The sequence below is a fragment of the Syngnathus acus genome, chromosome 5 (genome assembly GCF_901709675.1).
Source record: "Syngnathus acus chromosome 5, fSynAcu1.2, whole genome shotgun sequence".
Taxonomy (NCBI): Eukaryota; Metazoa; Chordata; class Actinopteri; order Syngnathiformes; family Syngnathidae; genus Syngnathus; species Syngnathus acus.
In genome coordinates, this window is record NC_051091.1 from 10,486,899 (window position 1) to 10,511,183 (window position 24,285).

At 41.9% G+C, this 24,285-nt stretch overlaps 2 protein-coding genes and 1 long non-coding RNA gene across 4 annotated transcripts; 2 read left to right on the plus strand and 1 right to left on the minus strand.

Annotated features, from left to right (window-relative positions):
• Positions 1 to 3,115: 3,115 nt before the first annotated feature.
• On the plus strand, positions 3,116 to 8,526 carry LOC119123694 (telomeric repeat binding factor 2, interacting protein). Of its 2 annotated transcripts, XM_037252987.1 has the most exons (10): positions 3,116 to 3,189; positions 3,581 to 3,798; positions 4,330 to 4,472; positions 4,590 to 4,807; positions 5,229 to 5,354; positions 5,494 to 6,121; positions 6,487 to 6,611; positions 6,946 to 7,242; positions 7,405 to 7,598; positions 7,811 to 8,526. In XM_037252987.1, exons 2-10 carry the CDS (start codon positions 3,581 to 3,583, stop codon positions 7,824 to 7,826), a joined length of 1,965 nt encoding a protein of 654 aa, XP_037108882.1. In that variant the 5' UTR covers positions 3,116 to 3,189; the 3' UTR covers positions 7,827 to 8,526. The 2 variants fall into 2 exon arrangements, with proteins under 2 accessions (XP_037108882.1, XP_037108881.1); XM_037252986.1 differs by lacking the exon at positions 7,811 to 8,526 and having other exon boundaries at positions 7,405 to 7,789.
• Positions 8,085 to 23,862, minus strand: iffo2b (intermediate filament family orphan 2b). Its single transcript, XM_037252989.1, is given in 9 exon segments — positions 8,085 to 10,888; positions 11,108 to 11,206; positions 11,280 to 11,502; positions 11,818 to 11,960; positions 12,139 to 12,309; positions 13,196 to 13,291; positions 14,060 to 14,120; positions 23,068 to 23,254; positions 23,257 to 23,862. Coding segments are annotated over 9 exon segments (1,497 nt in total). The 5' UTR covers positions 23,540 to 23,862; the 3' UTR covers positions 8,085 to 10,654.
• Positions 14,067 to 18,503, plus strand: LOC119123698. Its single transcript, XR_005098119.1, has 2 exons — positions 14,067 to 14,139; positions 17,898 to 18,503. It is a non-coding gene; the product is annotated as an uncharacterized LOC119123698 (long non-coding RNA).
• Positions 23,863 to 24,285: the final 423 nt, after the last annotated feature.

Sequence of the window (24,285 nt, forward strand, 5' to 3'; positions counted from 1 at the left end):
GCTTTTTACGCGTCGTCTGTAGAGGTGAGGTGGAAGCGTTTGGGGTGGATCACATAACAGCCGTCGGGGTCAATCTGAGGACGTTCACATTAGCTGTGAGGTCATTTCAACAAGACCACACACACACACACACACAAGTTTACACAGAGCCTTATCATATTTTGTAACCATCTTCCATTTAAATGACTACGTTAAAATGCCTTCAACACACTTTGACAGCGTGTGAAGAAAAAAGTAAATGATAATATTTCGTTCCAGGGTCAATTAAGGTATATTAACCGCACAGTTGATGTTTTTAGGTAATGTTTTGGCATCCTACAAGTGTAAAAATATGTTTAATAAGAATATACAACTAAAATAAAGTAAAAGTAATAGTTATGAACAAAGCAACAAATTGCTGTTTTTTTTTTTTACATTACATGACAAAGTTGAGTTGACTCCATGTATCCCACTTTTTAACATTCTTACAATATCAAAATCTAAAAGACAACTTAGAAACACGACATGAAAGTGAAAATAAATAAATGAAAATGTCCATGTGGCAGACGTATGTGAGGAAGTTCAGTTGATTAGTTGCATCCTGCTATTACGGAAGCCTTTTCAAAAGTCATATATATAAGTAATACATTAAACAGTGTTATATGACTCATTAAAAGTAATATCAGTTCAAATGACTCACCCTTTGATGTGAAAGGATAGTGACACAAACACTTCCTGATATTGCAATACTTTCCATTTCCTGTCGTTATTCCTGCACTTTCCCGTCTTTCATCATTTTATTACGCTATAGTTCATGAGAGGGTCAAAACATACAGGTCAAACGAATACTGAGGGCAGTACGTATTATCTTTGTACGGCACAATCGTATTGGCTCTCATTGGATTACATGTATGGGAATGAAGACTGAAAAATTCCATCGCCCTCCTGTTTGACGCTCATGTTATTCCCAAGTGTTGATGTTTGATGTGTGTCATTTTGTGCCAAACAGTAGTTGTTTTTTCTTTTCAAGGGAGCGCTTTCAAGATGTCACATGGGACAGTATATGGCGGCGTGAGAAAGTATAGTGCAGAGGAAAATAACCCTTTTGGAATTGGCAAGAGATGGTGGGGGATTCACGCTCAGGGAGCCGGATGGTCCTCTTGGATGGAAGAAGATGGTGATGGCGGTGATGGTGGTTCTATAAATGCGTCGACTCAGCATATCCTCACTTTGTTACAACCTGGTCTCTGCTGACCGAGCGCTGCCAAGATTCCTGAAGGGGCAATGTGCCAAATCATCTCCGTTCCGCTCCAAAGATAGAGTGGGAGATTCAGCTCAGGAAGTTCCGTCAAAAAGAAAGGGCAATTTTTTTTCCCCCTTCAACGCAACCTTTTGTTTTAGTGTCAAAAAGGAATTCCACTCCTTTGTTTTGCGAGTCTCAGTCCTGAAATAATACACCTGCCACTGGGCCCCTCAACATTGTTTGTTTTGGCCTTTGCATGGAATAACCACAGAAATTCCTCTAAGCCTCTTTATGGTTTATTATGACCATCAAGATAACATGTTACACTTTGGTAAGAAAAACAAAACAATCAAAGTGTGTCAATTTTATGTGTGAGTACTCTTGCGTAACTGGTCAAATCTTAACAGTCATAAAATCATAAACAGAGAAACCAAATAATGTTTATTGAGCCCCGATTCAATAACGTTACATTCCAGACCCATCCGCCATATGGTGCTCTACAGTTTGGTCACTTTGGTTTGAGAATGTATTATTTTTACATTTAGCTATTTGAGTCACCACAGAATTAAGAAAAATAAATAAATGTTGTTTTGTCACCTTCCAGGAAAGTACTAGCTACCAGACATATGTACAAACAAGTCCAAATTTGGCCCTCCACAATTTTGTGACTTTAGTTTGATAATTATATTTTCTCATTTCATTGTTTGCTGCAGAACCTAAAAGGATATGGTCCATCATCTAACATTGTTCTCCGCGAACCAGGGGATAGCCATACACAGACACACTTGTTTTTCTTTGAATGGTTCCATAGTAAGCTGCTATAAATATGTTTAAGCGGAACAAACCTTCAAATTCCCTCAATTTCATAAAAGTGTAAGCCTGCTGTCGAGCTTGATGTTTGCTTAAGAACCAGTTGTTCTGGCTGCAAATCTACAGATGGATCACAGTTAACGATCTTCCATGGCTGCTGAGAGACACTTGGATGCCCTTGCGCGTCAATAAAGGTGAAGCCAAATCAGGTCACTATTGTCTTTTAGTAGTTATAGTGTACAAAATAGAAAACTGACTTTTGAAAGTTTGTAACCAAGTAGCATTAACTTCTGAAAACAATCACTACAGTTGTAGCTGCGCAGATGGGGGTATTTGTTTTTGGTGATGTCATGAGCTGCATCATGACATTAGCTCGACTTGTTTTCCCACACTCAGAATCGACTTTATTTTTTAATATCTCCTATAAGTAAGTTTTTAGTGTTTGCTGTTCAGAAAAGTGGCGTCATATCTCCCTCTGCAGGAGTAGTTAATTCTCCTCAGAGCCAAACTAAAGACTGACTGCATACCTTCTGTTGATAGACAGAGGCAAATAACATCATTTTGACAGGACGAGGCTGTTCTAAGTCAACACTTTCAAGATATTTCATGTATCTTTTATTTGAATAAATGATACAAACATTCATCAGTGGTGGTCATATTGTTTCAGCTGCTTGGGTTTCAAGTGAGTGTGCAAGACAACAGACTGTGGCCAATAATAATGCTCTAAGGCTTGTGAGGGAGGTAGTACACATCACACAATACAATACAATACAATACAATACAATACAATACAATACAATACAATACAATACAATACAATACAATACAATACAATACAATACAATACAATACAATACAATACAATACAATATACAATCATTCCCATACCACAAAAGAGTTAACTTAAATGTACAATGTAAATAAAGCTCCCATGTCTTTACATATGGACATTTAAAGACAGACATCAATCGTTTGGGACAGTAGGATACAGTCACAGAGTCCAAGCGAATACGCAAGAGGGCAGTAATTACACTTTTAACCGAATGAAATGCGGGAAATCCAAGAAGAAGAAGAAAAGGTAAACGAAGAAGAGCGCATAACCGGATGTTTGTTTCGTTTGGTCCCGGAGAGCGGGAGACGGCAGAATAGATGAGACGGTAAGTTTGCAAAAGTATAATTAAAAAAGGAAATGAAAAAGAAATACTTTCCTTGTATCGTCTTGAGCACACATTTTTTTTTTTTTTTTTTGCTTTCTTTGGACCACGACTCGTCCTAGGACCTTCAGCAGGGTCAGAGGTTTCTTAAGTAATCAATTCTTATTTGGTTCTTTTCTAACGTGTATCCATCGCTAGCTCTGTTGTCTCACGTGACCTATTCTGCGTTTTGAATGACAGCGCAGGATATCGTTATTGGTGATTAAGTAACTATTATGACACAGTATCGCTGACTTAGATAGAAATAATTTATTTAACAGCCGAGTAAACGTGGTTGCCAATTAATGGTCTCAACAACACTTGAACTTCTTTATTTGGCTGTTTGTTTCCTAAGATGGCATCCCAAGCGCCAGACGTCAACGTCTCGCCGGGACTCTTCGTGACTGCTGAAGGAAAGCCCCTGTCCTTCTATTTGCGACCGGGTCCCATCAAGAAAGAACTCCACCCTCTCATCAAAGCCAGGGGAGGCACCATGTGCAATTTCCAGAAGCTTGGATCCATTTTGCTGATTGACCCGAAGGAAAAAGGCATCACAGCAGGCACAGCTCATCTGTAAGTGTACAGTGAATGTAAGAGATCTGCAGCACCTCTGTTCAAATGACAGATTTATGTCCAGTCAAGAGATTTGGATAAGATATTAAGTATGTTAAGGAACACATGGAGTAATAAATAATGAGACATGACTAAGAACTATGTCTAATGTGGCATTTGTGCAAGGGTGTGTAAACTTCTCATATTTATTGAAGCGTGATAGTATTATTGAGCCAAAAATTAAACAAAATTTCTCATCTAACTAGTCCAAAGAATACTAAGCCCCAAGAATGTGGAGGTTTCACAAATCTTTGTTAGCTATAGAGTCACTGTTGTAAGTAGCATACGTAAACACAAATTTAACCATAGTACAATAATTGAGCACCAAGGGGTTCCCAGTTTGTGATTTTCTGTTCCTACGGTGCCATCGGAACCTGAAATTGTATTGAACTACAATACATCGATGACCAAAAAATGGTGCCATTGCAACAAATCACATTGGTGTGAATTTTAATGTCATTTTTTCTTTTTACTTAATTATTTTCTATTTAGGTACGTCTCTATCCAGTTCATCCACGATTGTGTGGAAAAAAATGTGCTGCTGAATCTCGAGGACTATAGAATGAAAACCGGAACAGTCCCGAAAAGTCAAACATCTAGCAAGGACAAGAGGAAGTCTCCTGACAATCCAGCAGGTATACTCAAAATTCTACGCTTAAAAAAACGTTCATTGCATCATATGCTAATTTCACGAACACCTAAATGACTCAACATTGCGATTCCTGCAATCAAATCCCTTTGCTTCCCATCAGGCAGGCAAGCGTACAGCCCCAGGGATGACGCCGCCATTCTGAAATTCGTCAGCCGCCGAAAGTTGGAAGTTAAGGGCAATACTCTCTGGAAGCAGATGGAAAAAGAGTGTGTAACCACTCACAGTTGGCAGTCAATGAAAGCCCGTTACAAAGATCACCTGTTTCACAAACACGCAAAAGACGTCGAGGAGTCGGAAGCAACTGCGGAAGACGTGCAGGTTACTTCAACACGTTATCCTCTTCTCCCTTACCAGTAGAGAGCGGCAAAGCACTAAACTCAGATTTGGCCACGCATGTCAGCAATAGATAGTGCAGATCTGCTCAACTGTTGACACGGAAATCTTGTGTTCTTGTGAATGCTTATGTTTTGAAGAAAAAAAAGAAAAGAAAAATGCATTCACAAGCACTGACAATGAGAAACACACATGGTTGCTTTGAATGTGTTCTTAAAGGAAGACAATGTTCGAAAACACTTTCACGTTAAACAACCATTTTGATGCAGATTATACATTTCCACAAGTCTCTTGGCATGGATGACGCTTCCCTGCAGATAGTGTTCATTGACCTGCAAAGCATCAAGCATTTGAGACTGAGGACTTAACATAGCCCTGCAATATGATCTCTATTATCTGGGTGCAGGACAGCAAAGAAGCTCAAGTGTCAGACAGTTCGTCTTCTGAAGATGATGATGCTGCTGCTAATCCTCAAATGGACTCAACGCCAAAAGACTCGCCATCGACTAACCCGGCTAAAGATCTAACAATGGTATGACTGGCGCATTCATATAGCCATAACAAATAAAGTATGGTAATTTTTTATGTGTATAATATGTATGGTAATATATGTAAGTTTACACACTAACATATTTTGGAATCTTGCAAAATACACTCCCTTGTGTCTACAGAGTGACCTGCTCGTTGCATCTGAAAAAGGACCTTCGAGTGATACCCAAACTCTAACGCCCAGACCTCTCCAGCACGAGAAAAAAACGCTAAATGATGAGCTCAAACCAGAGGCGACTGTTGAAGATGAAACGCTCGAGTCCTTGCGGCCGGAGAAGAGCATTGAACCAGAACCGGAAACAGACCAGCCGCAAGCAAAGGCATCGCCTCTGAATAAATCACCCGAGAGCATAGAGGCCGCCCGAACCGATGATGAAGAGGATGCTTTGCATGTGGCTTGCCGCTGGATGCGCAAACAGTTTAAGGATTGTGAGATTGAAGAACAGTCCAGCAGAACGCTCCTTTCATCCGCTCCATCATCAGCATCAGCAAGTTGTGGCAGCCATCTGCCATCCTCCTCTCCCATCCTCAGGAAAACCAAGTTAGGCTCGTCCTCCATCCAAAAAGAGATCAGCGAGAATGAGCCGCCTTCTAAGCGAGCAAAAGGAGAAAGCTCAGCAGCAGCGGAAGAGGATGATGTTGGAGAAGAAGAAGCAGCAGCAACAGCAGAAGAAGCAGAGAGTCAACAAGTGGATGCTGAGCAGCTTTCTGCCCCACCACAAGCAAGTCCATCTTATGACAACCAGCCAAGTAAGACACTTTCAATTTGAAATGGAAATGCAACCAAAAATGCAGTTCAGTGGTAATTTAAACAAATTTAAGAAAATTACATGTCTGTTTTAACCACTAACAAAGCCCTGTACGAGCAGTTAGCATGGATTACTGGCTGCACTTTGAGAAACCTTTAAGGAAAGAACAGTTGAACATTTTAGGGCTGTGCAAAACCTGCTGTGAGAATTGAGTGCATTTTAGGTTCATCCTGAAATTTCATTTGGAAGCCAAATAACCATAAATATTTGGAGTAGTACATAGCAACAGTTAAAACAAGACGGAATGTGAGTTTATTCCTTCAGTTATTTAATTTATTTGTTATTTCTTCATTTTCTTGTTTCCAGGTGAGTCTGGGCCTCAGCAGGCAGAGGGGGAGAAGAAGAAGAGCCGGAACCAGAGAATAATTGAGAGGGCCACAAAAGAGTTTTTGAGCAGCTCCAGCTCCACTTCGAGCGACAGCGACAGTGAGGTAGTTGGATTTACTTTGGACATCTTTGGGGCTGTTAAAGTTATATTTTCTTTGTTTACATTAGACAAGTTGTTTACAAAGGTTAACTTGTTAGGCTGCTAGGTTTTTAGTAATTCCCAGTAAACACATCCAGTGCCAAAAACATTAATGGATGTACTTGTCACCTTCAGGGAATATCAAATTGCAACCACTGTTAAGTACCATTGAGCCAAAATGCACTTTTCTCTGTTTACATTGAAAAGATATGTTCGGTGCAACAAACATAGCTCGAGAAGGAACATTTTGCTTTCAACTTGCACTATGAAGATTCATAGGTCTTCTCTTCATCCCTTAGTCTTCTGAAGATGTTTTCCAAACGGCTCCATCAAAACAATTGGCCTCCTTGGACGTTTCACCGTCCCATGCCGATTCGCGGCTCACTCAACAAGAACACGGTGAAAAGCAGACCCAGTCTCAGGACTACTTGTCTCAGCGACCAAGCTGTGCGGTCATGGAGGAACCTGAAGCTGAACTGGATGGCGAATCTCAGGAAGAAGATGGTGTCCAGGAAGATGACGATGGCCCTCCAGAGCAAGCCCAGTTAGAGGAGGACAAGCGGCGTATCAGAGAACTGATGAAGCAGACAAACCAGGTGCGCCGTATGAATTATTATTCGCTTGAAATGATATAGACTTTGTTTATAGCTTAATACAATCATTATGAATGTATGTTTTTGTAAGGTGATATTCAAACAACAAATTGAAAAATATTTGATTTTGTTTAGTTGCTGATGTTTTTCTCTCGTACCTGCCAGGACTTGCAGTCGGTGGTTAAAGCCTTGCTGAAGACTAGCGGCGACTTCACCGCCGCCTTACGCCTCCTTTCTAATCCCGCGGCCTTCAGTACGCGGCTTTGGACCCGCCAAGACGATGACCTCCTGCGGTTGGGCGACCCAGCCGACCTCCAGCGACTTCAGAGGAAGCACGGCGAAGTGGCCTTGGCCAAGCGGTCAGTCTTCCTCAAAATAGACAGGTGAAAATGGGGAACTGTTTTTTTTTCTGTTAAGCATTCCTCAGAGATAGTTGGATTCTTTCATATTCTATTTGGTTGTTTTCGCCTGAATTTCCCTCTGACTGTGTTAAAGTTGTTTTATATAAGATGTGTAATAAGTAATTAAAGACCCTTCGTCAAGCCACAAATTTTGTATTTAATCTCTTTAGCATGGCGGGATCATGATTTTACTCATGGGGTTGCACACAAGACACAGGTAAGTGGCACAAGGTGACCGTATCGCTCAGCAAATACTTTTCCTATAGCCCTTTCCATGTCAAAGGTTGAATACTTTTATTTTCTATTCTCCGTATTGTACAATGAACAGCATTTACTTTTCTGTGTTGTACGAGTAAGAAATATTAATATAAAATTTTAGGTAACCAATATTGTCAATGGGAGAATCATATTTTCAGTATTCACACAATATGACAAGAGTCAACGAATGTTTCCCTCTCACTGTTTATTCAACTTACCCCAACATTGAGCACATTCATTATTTTTTGCCCCAGACCCACATGACTATGTTAATATTTATTTTGATAAAGAAGAAATAAATGAACAAATGGATGGAAACAAAATTAAAGGACCCTCACATGGCCATGAATGCAACTTTTGCTACCGCCTGCATTGTAGAAGTCATTCAAAGGGGATACTAATTGGTACACACAAACATCCATTTTTAAAAAGTAGTATAAAAAAGATTTTTAGTACGAAATATTCACATCCTTGCATGTCAAGCAAGCACACATCCCTGCTTTTTTAACATTTTTAACAGCCACTCACAGCTTTAATGCGTAAATCAACAGCCTTGTTACAAAGGCTCGTTTTTAATGAAACGTAAAATAAAAAGCTCCTGATGTAGAACATAATTCGTACATGCATACATCGACATATACTATACGTATATGATGTAGTGTACTGCTACTGTGAGTGATGCTCACTCTCGTCTTAACATAATCCATGGTTATTATATCTTGTCAAATTATGGCAAAAGTAAAGGAATACCACAAAAAAATTTAGCAAATCTGTAATCAGCGTCAGTGCCTTTTTGTTTAAAACGGCACAAGTTTCGAAAATATGCTACAAAAAATACTATCTTTTTTTCCAGTACAAACATGCTGGAAAAAAAGTATTTTGATAACATTCTGCTTAATTGGAAGTTATTTCAGGTTATACATTAGAGTACAAACACGTTGCGGAAACATCACATCTGCCCGCATGCGTCTTTTCTTCTTGACGCGGAATTAGCAGCGTTAGCACTGAAAACCAAATAGATTTGTAATGTACAGTGGAAGCTCGAAAGTGGAGCACCACAATGGTGGTACAATTTGGAATTCAAATGATTTAGAAGAAATGATTTTACTCTGTATGCTTGAGTGTTGGGACGAGAGGTCAAGCAACATGAAGGAACCGGTGTTCCACTTTGAAGCGTCCGCTGTTTTAGCTAAAAGGCCTCTGGGCTAATGCAATGTACAATACACACATTGATGTTGCAATGCATTAAAACACACACACACACACTCACACACGCAAAAGCAACTTTAGAAGAAAGAACATGAAGGCGATTTTGGACGGTACCTTTGGTTTTTGCTTTAGAGCTTCAAGGGCTCCGTTTGGTTTTAATCATATTCTGGATTTGTGTAATGGGGGCGGTGTTCTTTCCTTTTGGAATCATGTATATATGCTGCACAAGGCTAGAGAAGAGCATTTTACGTTAGGATGCAAATAATGTGCTTCCTGTTAGTGGATATAAGGCATTACTCTTGAATGAGGAAAAAATGCTACTGAAAGACACACAGACAAACCTGAATTAAAGCGTTATGCGCTGTAGAAAAAACACCTGCTTTGGTTAGAAGGCTAATTGTATCGGTTTTAGGAGAGAAATAAAGAAGCTCGTCTATATGCAAGTCCAGCCCCATTGCATAGAACTTCTGTAGTGCACTGATGCATTTAAAAAAAAAAAAAAAAAAAAAAGGCTGTGCTCTTTTCCCCCTTTTCAACAGCAAAACATTCTTGCAACAACAATCCAAATGTCTAAAAGTGGAAGTCATTTGTAGCCGGGTCGTAGTCTGAATTTATCGGTGCACAATAGGGCTTCAGAGTTTCCAGAGTTGGGATTTGTAAATCCTAACTCTAAGTCTTAAGATTCAAGTCTCAAGCAAGTCCTCAGTTATTAGTCTTGGTCAGGTCTAGTCACAAATTATCTCAGGTCGAGTCACCTTTTTTTTAATGCAGTTATATCTACAGTATCCGGTCTCTATAAAGCGATGAAGACCAATTAGGTCAGATGTTATTGTTGGCCAATAGGTGACATTTGACACCCACTTGTTCCATCTCTTTTGGCCTTTTGAAAGGGTGAGTAGTATTACTTTATTTTTTAACTTTAGTCATCCATTTCATCCATGCGCTTCCCCCATTAGGATTCCAGGTAATCTGGAGCCTATCTCAGATTTAGGCAAAAGGCTGGACCAATCACGGGGCAGATACATCCAAACAAGCAATTACACTCACTGGAGAAAATTAATGCCAGCACGGAGAGCCCTGAGCTGAGATTTGAACGCACGATGACTTAACTGTGAGTTAGATGTGCTAAGTGCTAACCGCTAAACCGACATGCTGCGCCATTTAAAGCATTAACGCCACAAAACCTTAACACGTTCACTTACACTTTCCTTTTCCCTTTCCCTTAGGTCACTCTCAGGCCTCCTCAAAGGGTGAGTCGTTTTACTTTATTCCACAAATATTTGCTTTTGGTACAAGGTGCAAAACAATGCCAGTATCATGGACGGTATGACCTGGATTTTCAAAGATGTGACGGGCGTAGACTTTCAAAATGACCTATAACCCGAGCAAATAGCCCAAGAGGAAAAGAGCACCCCTTTCTCTGACAACCCTCACCTCCGACTGAACAAAATAGTAACAAAAGCACCAAGATTCTGAGCCGACCTCAGTGAGCCTTTGTTTTTCTTGTTGTGGTTGTCGTCACACACCACCACATCCCCGAGCAGTCATCAACTGATGGGGACTTCGGCATTGACGTCCTTGTCCGAGATCTCATCTTGGACGTCGTCTGTGTTCCCTGAGTCGCTGCTGGCGGCGGAGCTTAACGACGGCGAGCTCCTGCCGCCTTTGATCATGCGCCGGCAAGTCTCCATCTGTACGTCCAGGCCTCGCTTCATGCTGCACATCTCCATGTACTCGTGCAGGTGGCGGTTCATGTCGCTCTTGGCCGTGGCCAGCTCCATCTGAAATCATCAAAGAAAGAGAAATTCCTGTTAATAAGTAAAAGTCTTCTCCCTACAATTTTCTTAAAATGTTTCACAGCTGATTTGTTTGGGAGAAAAAAAAAAACTGCAAAAAAAATTCCATTAACAACCCAGGCGTAACTTAGCTCCTCCCCAGACGTACTACGTTGAGATGTATCACCTCAAGTGCAATTAGCGTGAATAGCACCTTCACTGTACCTCAATCTGCCCGATGGTATTCTGGTACTCCTTCTCTCGGTTCTTAAAAAGCGACTCAGTTTCGTTGATGAGGCTGCCGAGACTTTTGTCGTTGGAGTCCTTGGAGAGAACATTAGAGAGGTTAGGCTGCTCAATCATCCACAGTGTGGGTGGTTGGGGGGGAGGGACTCACCGGTTCCGTGCCTTCGCCTCCCCCGTCGCTCGGTAATGCGTTGGCACAGGGCGGTACCACCGCCGCCGCCGCTGCTGTCATGATGCCGCATGGCACGTTGTAGTTAGCAAAGTCCTCCCACAGCAGCAGCGTCTCCTCGTTCTCCTCCCAGGTCAGACTGTCGCAGTCGTCGTCCAGGTCGAACGTCTCTCGCCTGGCAACAGAGGAGTTATCTGAACAGTGGCTGCAGAAGATGAAGTAAGAGACAGAAAAGGGGAAAAGAAAGGAGGAGAGAGAACACTAGTAAGGCAAGGTTAAGCAGAGATAACATACAGAGAAGAAGTAAAGAAATGTTAGTGGTTAGTCTCTTAGGATCAACAATGAGGAAAGAAACAAGTTGACAAGTGAAGGGTGCAATACTCCATTGAAACACTAGAGAGAGTTGAGGTGCCATAGTCAACAAATCCACCAGCTTTGGTTTACAAAAGCACTTTTTTGTCTTGGTGCAGAGGTGATCACATGGCTGCACTGGGTGTGAGTGTGTGAAAGTCACGCTTACAACTGGTTTAGCATGCGTTTCATCTCGTCCGTAATGTTGAGCGTGTCCTCCTCCAGGGGGCTGGGCTCCGCGTCCATCTCGGAAACGTCCTCGTTGGACAACGCCTTGCGCTCTTTTCTTTTGCAGCTCACTGAGGCACTCTGCTAAAAACACATGAATAAACAGTTGTTTACAGTTGTTTGTTTAATTTAATTTAACTAACGGGAGCAGCTGAAAGATGAAATGCATGGTTGTAAAATGGCTTCTTGACACAGACCAACAATTCTTTCATGTTGACGTCATTGTTGGAATCGTTCCGTTTTCAAGGGAACTACGACCCACCTTCTCTGGAAGCGACCTGGCCGAGCTGGCACTGAACATCTTGGACATGTCCTCCGAGTTGCGCTGCTGCGCCACATCACACAACTTGGCCGTGATGTCGATGCGTCTGCAGATGTCCATGTCCACCCGCCGTGCTTTCTCCTGAATCTTGGAATCCAGGTCAGACATTTGCTACATGGAGAGGGAAACACTGAGTTTGAATCCATCTCATGTGGGATGATTCAGTCATTACTATTAATTGAATTTTTTTTTTTGTACTTCATCCACTACACAGATTTGATTGTTTGTAATAGACACTGTATTTAAGATTGGTCACAAATGCAGATTGGGTGAGTGTTTAAGACAAGATAAAAGCTCCCAGTGAACCCCTGCCTATTCTACGAGGACGTTTGAGGGTGAAAAGGCCAAAATATATAATATCAGAAGTGCCTAGATGGTGAGGGCGTTTTGGGGGCTTGAATATGTAAAAACTTGAAACCGCCTGGGTGTGACATGAAAATGTTCTCAACACCGATTGGCTCTTGCTGACGAGGCATGGGCTGGGGACTGGGTGTGTCATACAAAGTTAATTGGGTTAATTTTTCGGGACGCAAAACAAACACGACTACCAATGATTGTGACCACGTCTAAGAATCAGTACAAAAAAAGACCTCTACAACAACTTCCATACCACTTACCCGTCTCTGGATTTGAACAAGATGAAGAAAAGCACAGAAAAAAAAAACAGATATTTGTTTAAAAAGTTAAAATAAAAGTCTGAAAGAACAAGCAGGATGAATAACAAAAGAATTTAGGCCTATTTATCCCTGAGCAAGCACACGGTGGGAGCGGCCCACTGCAGTACCTCAACCCTTTATATCACCGGGAAGCACAGCTGGCAAGGAACAATACAAGCACTACACTAAACAGGAAAAGGCCTTTAAAGTTCTACGTCACTTCTTTCAATGGGGACATTTCTTGGATTTCTGCATCTAAATTCTTCTGAGGATGGAAGGGTTTCCCAGTTTAGCACTTGTAACAACAAAAGTACGGGTGTGACGGTTCAATCAGCACTTACGTCGCTCATGAGGCTTTTGAAGACCACCAGTTCCGCCTTTAGTCTCTCCACCTTGTCATTTAGGTCATCGTGAATTTCGGATGACTCTTTGGCGCGCTGCGTACACATCAGGGAATCAAAATGAACATCAACAAGGCTTAATTAACAATACCGTTGCGTACCGTGTGGACTTAATGGCGTCGACTCATATGTCGTCATTCATTACAGTAGCTTGATAATGATCACATTGATTTTCCTGGCGTTCGTGTTGAAGTCATTGCACTGAATGCACTTGGTCTCCCACACAACGACGCATCATTCTGTGTGCTATAAGGTTATCGTCCCCGTGGGATGCCACTCCGCCTCTTTTTTGCTGACCGCCAAGCCAAACATGCGCAGTCAGTAGGAGCAAACACGGAAAGAGGTCACCGTTCTAACGGTATCATCTGGACATGGGCCTTTTGCCTCCAGGTGTGTTTACTACATGATTTACTGGATTTCTGTGAAACTTTGTGGAATAGTGACACATGTACCAAGAGAGAGCAGATAAAAGGCAGAGGAATTTGTTTGCAGTTTTTTTTTCCTCATTGCATTGTTCAGGAGGAAGTACCCCCTGCCTTAAAAAGCTAACACTAGTCCCGTTGGTTTTATCATAATGCTAGCGAACTTATGATTTGTGTTTTATGTTGACTGCCTCATTCTTGTGTGAGCTCGCTCATAAACTGCCTTTTACCACAACGTGAGGAACAAACTTGAAATATGTTCTTTATAAATTGCAGAACTTATATGGATGTCTCTAGAATGTTTTATTCCCAATTTGATTTATCTCACATTGTTCAATGTCATGCATTGATATGCTTGAGGAATAAACATTTCTTTTCCAACCTGGTGTAGGGATTCCACTGAAGACTCCAGCTTCTCGCGTTTGTACAGTTCCTCTTCCCATCTGTGAAGACAGTACAAAGGTGGGTCACTTACTATCCAGGGTCTCCTGAGGGTAATGAGACAGAGGTGCAATGTCTGGATAATCCCGCTGTCTCTGATTACACAATACCTTTGACACACCCCGCTGCCTCACTGAAGGAGACTTAAGTCTTTCCACAAGAACTGGCAAAACGTGTGTGCATCTGCACATGGATATTTAGCTTTAAACACACCCCATTCCTTTTGTGCTAGCTCAACTACAAGACACTGAAATAAATAAGTTATGCGTCTAAATGATCCTACACTTGGTAGAAGTAGAAGAAGGGCAGAAAGAAGTTGACTAAATGACTTGGTCTGGTCTTTCTTTTTATAAACTAGAAGTGAAGTTGACCACAAAATGCTATCGCTATCGGTGATGCTTTGAGGTCATCAGGTTGCTTTCAAACTGCAGTCCCATTCTTAATGATGCACTGAGGCATTGGCCGACAGTTATACTGCACCTAAAAATAACACTGTAGACCTCATGGTGGCTGCTTGCTAAATATGGCAGGCTTTGCCCCTGCATTGACACCTCCTATCACTCATCAACTGCAGCATGGGTCCTGCAGCATACTTGTGGATTTAGACAGACGACTGCATCATATTACAATGCTGTGTGATGTGAGCTCACAGGCTGAGTCACATGTGGAGGTTGAGAATGGACAATGGCTTCATTGAGCCAGAAGTGTATGCAAGTACTAGGTCATACATGACAGCTTTGGGAACCCACCAAGGGAATACAGTATGGATTTTATAATTAATACAGAGAAGTCATGTGTATAAAGAAGCTTTTTATGCAGCCCTTCTAGTGTTGTCTTTCTGACTTTGGTTGTACGTATCAAATTATCCTTAAAAATACCAGTCCATGTTCTGAAGACCACCATTGAATTCTGGAAAGACCACCATTGAATTCTGGAAAAAACCCAAAGGCTTTTTGCCATGAAGAGACAACAACAACACGCTGAGAAGTCACTTTGGGCCACACAAGATGCGTCAGTGGCTATTCACTTTCTCAACAATCCTCGACTTTGTTCCCATTTCAATGTACTCTGTCTAATTAGGGAGAAATCTTCCTTGGCAGGGTGTGAAGGTTTCTTGAAAAAAAAATATGCTGGCAGTGCTGCTTCACGAAGCCCACAGACACCCCCAGTCTGCATCACAAGACATCTTATTTTTTGAATCCTGTCTGTGATCCCCACAAAAGCCATTTGAAACGATTCATGGACAGAGGGAAAGCCAATAATCTTTAGGAGTAATCTATTAGTCACAGACGATGGAGTTTGACTACAGGAATTTTGCCCCGGAGCTCTGAATTTTGGAGGACTATTTGCAGGATTAGACAGTTGGAACTGCTTCTCAATTCAGTTCCTGGAAATTTTTCTGGATTATTTATGTGCTACATAAACCTTCCAGGGACCTTAAGGTTCTATGTGAACACAACACAACCGTGGCCACAGAAACCTTGAACTTCCACGAATAAATGTAGCAAGACGTTCCTCGTAGTGGGGCCTGAATTTTACTTCCAGTGTAATTTATCGAGGTGCTGCTAGTGGGAGGTAATACTCTCCTTTGAGGAAGGCTTTAGAAGTAAATCCTTATTCTTATAGAAGTCTTGGTGTCATTTCCTTGGTTTCTGGATTGATTCCTGTTCCCTCAACACCTATTTTGCCATTCCTGTCCATTATTTCGGACAAGAAACTCAATGAACAGGCTTGTACCACAGTTCCACCCAATGGATAGGAGGGGTAGCACTTGTTTCTTTCTCGTGTCATCCAATTTGCTTTCAATTTTACCGTCACTTTGGGCCGCTATTCAATTTTCTGGTCCTTTTGGTCAACTGAAAAGCATCAATTTCTCCCACCTTTAAAGTTTGTTGAGTCGACGACACCCTTTCAGCTAAACTTTGTGACTCGTCTAAGTGGAGTCTCCTTACAAGGACAAAGCAGCAGGATGCTCGGAGCCCATCTTACCGACCGCAGCTCAAATTCTCTGTCACTCGCGTCCAATAAATCAACATCTGTGTGCTACCGCTGTGCCTGGTGAAAAATAAATTAGAACCACAAACATATTTGGCTGGCTAATGTATACTACAATGATTAAATACGTATACGTACATATATACTATATTTTATATATACATACAAAATCTTGTTTAGTTAGCTTTTAAATGTACAGTAGCCCCATTTCTGCAAGCTACAGTGAATGAGATGCGCCGTTATCAACAGATAGCAACAAAGTATGTCAAAGGGGGTTTTGAAAAATGTGTTTCAAATGGGATAAGAATTTTTCTACACACTTCTCTAGCCAACAGCAACATTCCAGAAGCACAAAAACTCCCCCGGTCACATGTGCGTGTCTGGGAGTTACATTCGCGCTACTTCGTTTTCCCACAGGAGCATTCGCACGTCTTGGCAAAGAGCGCACATCCAAAGCTGATGTTTTTAGGCGTGCTGCTTATTATTATAGACCTGCTGTTATGAGCCGAGCCCTAAAACGTCACTCATGTTTTGTCATAATCAAAATGATATGCCGCAAATTGTTTTCGCTTGATGTCTGTACTGCGTTGTTAGTGAACGCTTATCTAACATCCTCTATGTTCACAAAACAATAGAACATACACAGAGGTGTGGTTGTGAATCATTCTTTTAGACAACTCCCTGATAAAACTGTTAAATGTGCACCAAGACATTATAAACTCATTAAGTGTTTATCTTTAATCAATAGATTATATTGAAAAATAACAGCATGCAGTATTTTATTCCTACCTGGACACTATGCAGAGATTTTCATTGGAAAAAAAACAAACAAACAAAAAAAACAATGTTTATCCCGACATTCAGCCAAATAAAATTGCGATATCCGATTAATGAAGAATATATATGTAATGAAAAAAATATTTTTGATCCCTTAATGTTTACAACAATTACAAGGTGAATTAGATGCAGAGCATTTGACATTTTTAGGTACTTTGCTCTTCGGCGTAGAAAAATGGGTCAGGTTTTTTTTTTTTGCATCATGTTATCATTCCAATGTCATGATTCTCATGAGGGCAGCGAGGAGTAGAGGAAGTGTCATATGACAACAAGCATGGCAATTCATTTGGGAAACTTGAAGTCAGCTCTGATAACTTGCACATCCGACAAGGAGTCTTATCATTTACAGCGTTCCTGGTCCTTCATGCGGATTCTCGACCTTCTCTCAGAGCAACGCGAGGCTTTCCCTGACAAAAGTGGGTCATTGATTAAGTGTCAGGACACTGCATGATCTTTAACAACCTCAGAGAGACGTGCACTAATTGGTCGGGTGAGGCTGTCAGGGACTATGGGGGGAGGGTCTTTCCATTTACTGTCCCGTCCTCCACTCTCGCCACATGTGAAGTGAAGACCACTGGCCTGCATCCAATGTGAATGTTAGCTCAGTCAATCGTGCACAGGAAGTTCACATCTGGCGACTCAGCTTTTAGTTCCTTCGCCGAGTCTAGACACCTCGCAGACATGATTACATCGAACAGTGGCATGCGTGGTTAGGACGTGACAGCAGACGGGATAAAGAAGCATTGGGACCTCCAACAGTGAAGTGCCAGAGGATGCCATAGTAACAAAATGGTGGCAATAATCTAACCCTTATTTTGTGTACTGAGACCACTAACAATGTTTCTTCTGAGCTTTGTGATCATTGTATTGCTGGAAATTACTTGCAACTACAAGTCCTAACTGCACGTTGGCTGAATAGGTGTGTCATTAATTTCACCATTTCGCAGGAATGTTTCATAAAGAAACAAGCCGCATGATGGTGACGTCACACTTTTACACCACAAAATGAGCCTGGGAAAGAAGAAGTTGCCTTTTCTTATCATGGTGAGTTCAAAAAAGTTCCTTTCATTTGATGTCATTTAGATGCAATAAAAAAGGTAATTTCTTCTATATGTCATGATTTGCACATTTGAAAGCATTGCTATTGGTCGATTTTAAATACAGTCATGAAACAGTTATTAGCAAAAATAGAAAAAAAACAATACTTCATTCATATCACTTTTGAATTATGTTATCTACAAAAGAGAAGTTAACCACTTGAGGGGACGCTGTGAGTTACCTAGTGCGCACTCGAGTTTGACAAAACACATCCAGTAAGGTGTGTGGGGGTAATTATCTCCAACACACCTTTTTTAAAGTGCTTCTGAATCATCAACGTTTGAGGGACAGACAGACAGACCAACTAATGGTTTATTTACAGTCAACAATTATCCTTGATTATGGTATGGTGTTTGACTTTCAGTTTATACCTTTAACATAACATTTAAAACATTGACATGGACTTTATTTGTATTTATTTATTTTTTTACATAAAACCACGGTTGTTAATCTTTTGAGTGTGTTAAGTACTTTTATCATGCTGCAACATGAAAGATCAAGTTTGGGGAAGGAGAGGGTGGGGAAGTCTTCCTTTTCCAAGGAATTTGCCTTGTTCTTTCAAATTTAAAGCGCAAACAGGAAAAGGCCTGCCTGTCCGGGCCGCATTCAACTCGAGCACGTGAAAAGAAGATAAAGATGTTCACGGCTGGCGTAAATCTCATGGGTGTCTACGAGCAAATAAAACAGCTAGACAAACACTTTTTTGTGTGGCACACACACCTGTGGATGACTTCACATGGCAACAGCAACGCCATTCAGGGGATGTTTGCTTCATGACCGCAACTATTTCAAGCACAGAATGTTCCTACATGTTCCTATGAAGATGACTGGCCGACTCTTGTACATATACTGACTGGTCACTGTATTAGGTACACCTGCACAGTCTTATAGTTTCCCAACCGTTATTGAACTAAGTCGCTTATATTACGCTACGTAAAGAGAATCTCACGGAACACCGCCAAACTAAATTTGACAAAAAAATAGAGAAGTACACCAAGTTGATGTACAGTAGTGTCTCTCTATATTGCTGACATAGATAGATAAGCAAAGTTACATTATTTATAGTAAGAATTAATTAAGGAAGAATTCATTTGCTATGGAAACAAGTGATAGTAAAAGAGAGAGAGTATATTTTGAGAGACTGTTAACTGTGACCGATTGGTCTAATTATGGACTGCAACTGTGCATTTCGGTTGCCCGCAACCCAAATGAGAAATAGAGCTACGGAAAATGAATAGATACACACACACACCCATGCACACACAATCTCGGTATGACATTACACACTTGCCAAACACAATCACGGCCACGCCTTGCGCAGCAGCATCTCCCAGAGAAAAACAAGATTTTACAACGTAATAGTTCAGGAGACAGCATGCGTCGTCAGCACACGCAACGTGGGGATCAACAGCTTTTACATGCAAACACATCCGAACACAGCCTATTAAATCAGAATTAAGACCGATTAAGGACTCGGCTGGATTTAGCTGAAGTCGACAATGAACTGAATTGTGTGTGTTTGCACCTCAGAAACATTTTTTGCGTCACTGGAAAGGCTTTTCAAATAGCACAGATGTGTCTTGCTTTCTCTCAATTGTTGTCAAGCTGTTTATACATGTCAAAGATTACAACTGGTAGTGTAAACATACTTTAAAAAAAAAAAAAACTGCCAAAAGATATCAGAATTAGAAACACTCCTAACGTTTGTGCTGGAAGCTGGTTCGCTTCCAAGTTTATTCCAATTTTAAAACTACTTTATACCTATAGGAAATAACATATATTTACATTCCTCTGTGGGCGGCTGGCGACCAGTTCAGGGTGTGCCTCGCTTACCCGCCCAAAGACAGCTGAGATAGGCTCCAGCACGAGGATGAATGTATGAATGAATTTATCTAATCTGAATGACTGTTGATATACCTCAGTAGGTGCTGCTGTTTTGATTCGCAAAAGGCTTATATATTAGATATATTGAGACAATGAGGAATATTTAAGTGTTTATGCAAAAATGAACTTTCCGAGTCAAGCATATTGATAGTCGACATGTGGTCCCGTGCAGGTCAGTAGCCCAGACAGATAAGCTCATTTGGGAGGTTTAACCTTTTCTCACCTTCACAGGCCGTCGGGCAACTTATCTAAGGCCTGCGGCACACGGAGCAGTGTGGCCGAATGCGACCAAACCGGACAAACAAATTACAGTCGGCGACTCACAGCCGCACACCAGGCGATTACCGTAAGAATCGCACATATAGTCAACTTATACACATATAAACAGTACTCTGAGCTCAGCTTTGTAGCAGGCAGGAAGTGCTCCAGTCCCAGCCAGGACGGAGGTCGGAGCCTCCAACACGAGGCGAAGGCTTAAGAGAAAATCTCTTTCCTGAATAGAACCGCCTGGATTATTGGCAGAGTGGCAGCAACATCAGATTTGGACCACTTTGCAGTGTAACCAGTCAGCTGTCTGTTTTTAAAAAAGCAAATGCTGAGCTTTAACCTCTTGAAAAAAACGGCAAACGAGTCTCTTCGCTCAATTCGCCGATATTGATCAGCACACATCCACAGCTAAAATCAGCCATGTTCAATAATTCATGCAGGCAGAAAATACCCAGGAGGCAGGCGGCGGACAGACTCCATAGTTCACGATCCACCATTTCCTACATTTTACCACCTTACACTTTCTTTTAATACAGCAGCACTTTTTTAATGCTTTATAGAGTAGTTTGAAACCTTTCTATATATGACATGAACCACAGAAAATGATGACAATCAATGAACATTTTTTAGAAGTCACACCCATTTGGCCTCAGCCATGTAAAACACCAACAGGATTCACGGCTAGACATTAGATAAAATGTTACCAGCCCTTTAAGAATCAATAGACAACATTACATTGCAGTATTAAGTCCATGTGGAAAAATGATCCCCAGATTTATTGTTTCTTCTGCTGTCTAATGAAAGAGCATTTGGACTTGGATCTAAAATAAAGTGGAAAACTCAGCTACCGCCAAGTGCGACATTTTACGGTGATGTCAAAAAAATGGCATGCAACGTGGACGTTGTCACACATTCTCCTTACACGTCTTCTATTTTGTCACACATTAGCATGTGCCCTATTAAGTATGTGCTGAGCTGTGTGATATACAAAACTCGCCCTACGACACTTTTAACTTGTGTCATTGTTTTTGGCATTCGCGCATGTGTCGCAGCATATGAAGGTTGTAAATCAGCGGCTTTGTCGTCAGCCCTTGAAAAAAATCATGTGGGTTACAACTCTCCTGCTACTGTGAGAAAACACGTGCATGCCTACATAGCATGACGTAGCAAAATGAAACACGGGGTTCCTCTCCTGGCTGCTCAGCATAACGCACACGATACGAACGAGTGCCGAGATCCGTTTTTTGATTAGTTAGCGTACGTTGCACATAGCAAAGCTTTAATAAATCATCGGGCGGGGATAAGGCAATGGGACAGCCTTACAAAACAGCCCGCATAATACAGGATTTAGGGGGGGATGGAATGAAGGAATGGCTGAGCACAAAGAACTGGGAGCAGAGGGGCCTCGACGGAATGGAAGATGGTGGGCGTGGGGGTGGTGGGGTCTCTTAGGAGTGAAGGCTGAAACGTGACGGCAGTTAAAAAGATTTAGACGACGGGACAAAACGAGCAGTAACAAAGCAGAGGAGACACATTGTTGGCTCCTGGAAAGTGGCGGTGGGCTCTTGCTGCTCAACTCGATGGAATGAATTTGGAATAAAATTAAACACTACCTTTTAACCTTTCTCACACATTTTGGTCTAGATTTGGTTAGCAAAATTGGGTTCCAAAGTTAACATTTTGACATCCATGCATGAACAATGTGTAAAGTGAGATAAATTATAGTATACTTTTTTTTGGGGGGGGGGGGGGCACAGACATTTTGCGGGAATATGGCACTTTTATTAAATGTTTGGTTGTTTTTCTGTTCCTTGTACTTGAGGGAGGCAAATATTTGTGGTTGACAGCCACAACGTCTATTAAGGGAATGATCACTACTCAGCACAAAATGTTTCCACCAGCAGGCTCACATTTTTGGTCATGAAGTAGTTCATGTAAGCAGTAAGAAAATGATTTGGAACTCAGGGAGTGGTCTGACAGGATATTCAGTTTTCCCATAAAGGGGGGAAAGAGGAGGGGGCTCATACATTCTGTGTCAGTGACTCAAAGTCTTACTAGGGAAATAAGCATTGGTCATCGCTGACCTCACAGACTGTGGAAATGCCTCTCTGTTTGAATCACGGCGGCAAACATGCACAGCACATACGGAAGGCCACTTTGGCACACTTCCCAACTGGCCCGTGACAAATAGGGCGTCAAGGAAATCCTTGAGAGGAATCATGTCTTCTTTTGACTTGAATATACAGAGAAGAGTCTCCACTTCCAAATTCCAATTTGCTGTCAGTGCACACACCCTCATGAGGAAGAACAAAATCAGTCTGCACAATTGCTATAAAGTGCTTACACAGTGGCACACCCTCTTATAAATTCAGAGGTGCGGCCTTCCTGTGTGAAGTTTGCATGTTCTCCCCGTGCCTCCTCCATGCACTCCGCTTTCCTCCCACATTCCAAAGACATGCATGGTAGGTTAAATTGGCACTCTAAATTGTCATTGGGTGTGAATGTTGTTTCTTTTTTACGTGTGCCGTAAACTATTTCAGGGTGTACCCCGCTTACCGCCCAAAATCAGCTGGGATAGGCTCTGGCACACCCGAGACTGTTGTTGGGTATAAGTGGTTCACATAATGGAAGGATGGATGTTCTGGCAAGTTTTTTCTGACTTTTTATTTGCTTTCCATCAGAACCCAAAAGATTTTGTAATTTCACTGACTAGTACTAGTCTATTTGAGGGAAGCTTTTCCTTTTCATGAGTTAATTGACAAAAAAAACAGTGATGTGGTATGCTTTGGATCATGAGCTATCCCTTCCCACATATAAAGCTCAGGTAGCTGTGGTATGCTTTGGATGTTGGTCAGCGCATTCACTCACCTTCTCCTATACTCGTCCCTCTCCCGCTTCACTTTAGCCAGCACGTTGTAGAGCGCTCTCAGCTCCGGTGTGATGGTGTCTATCTGCACGCCCACCCCGTCCGGGTGCGTCCACGACACACCGGGCCCGCGGCAGCGTCCTCCAGGCGCTCCCCTTGTTTACCGCACATGGGTGAAGGACCAGATGTGCCGGGCAGCCTGGACTCGGTTCCGCCGTCTGTCTGCACGGTCACGTCACGGCCGTACAGCCCGCGGTAGTGCGGCCTCTGCAGGGCTTGCTGCAGCTGGCTCTCCAGCAGCCGGTTCCGCCGCTCCAGTTCGTGGACCTTAGCCAGGAAGCAGCGGAAGCGCAGGTTGAGCGTCTTGAGGACGTGGATGTTGGAGCCCAGGTCGTTCCGCAGGGCGCTAGTGCCCGCCGGGGGCGCGTGCCCGACCGGAACGGGTGCACCATCAGGGAAGAATAGCGAGCTCATGTCGAGGAAAAAAAAAAAAAAAAGAGTCAAATAAGAGGCACCGATGGTATCATCATCACCATCACCATCCAGTGGAGGGTCGACACATTTGACGCAGACAAGCTCGACTACTCCCCGTCCTGCTCCTCCAGCTTGTAGTCATCAGTCACAAAACTACCGGCCACATTCTCCTCCTTAAGCCGCTTGCCGTGCGCTTCGAAGCGGACACCACGGCAGAGCAGAAGCCGGCTTCTCCTCTCCTGAGCTGCGTGCAAAGATCATGTTGCACGCTGACGCTGGTAGAAAAAAAAACAGTACACACAATCGCACACACATCCAGGCCACACCCCCTCCTCCTCCTTCCTCGCGTCCTCGGGTCACTTCCTGTCTGATGCATGGAACACGTACAATATTTGAAATAAAAATCTCAGTCTAGTTTCTTGAATGTAGCTCCTATTTTGTTAGATGTTTTGTTTTTTGGAGCTACTTTCCGCACACCCTGCAAATTGCAGTGTTAATTTCCTTAGGTTTTCTTTTGATTAAAAAAAATACATTACATTATTATTTTATTTTTAACACTTAATTTTGAATTGAGGTATAGAACAAGTGATGTTTACAGTGTCAATAAATAAATAAGAACATTTCTATGGGATTTTAACAATATGTTGAAGTCTCGCTGCATTTTAATTGATTAAATTACATTTAGTAGCATTGTAATCTAAAGTAAATATGCAGACATTGTAATAATCTTAAACAAATCATTCATT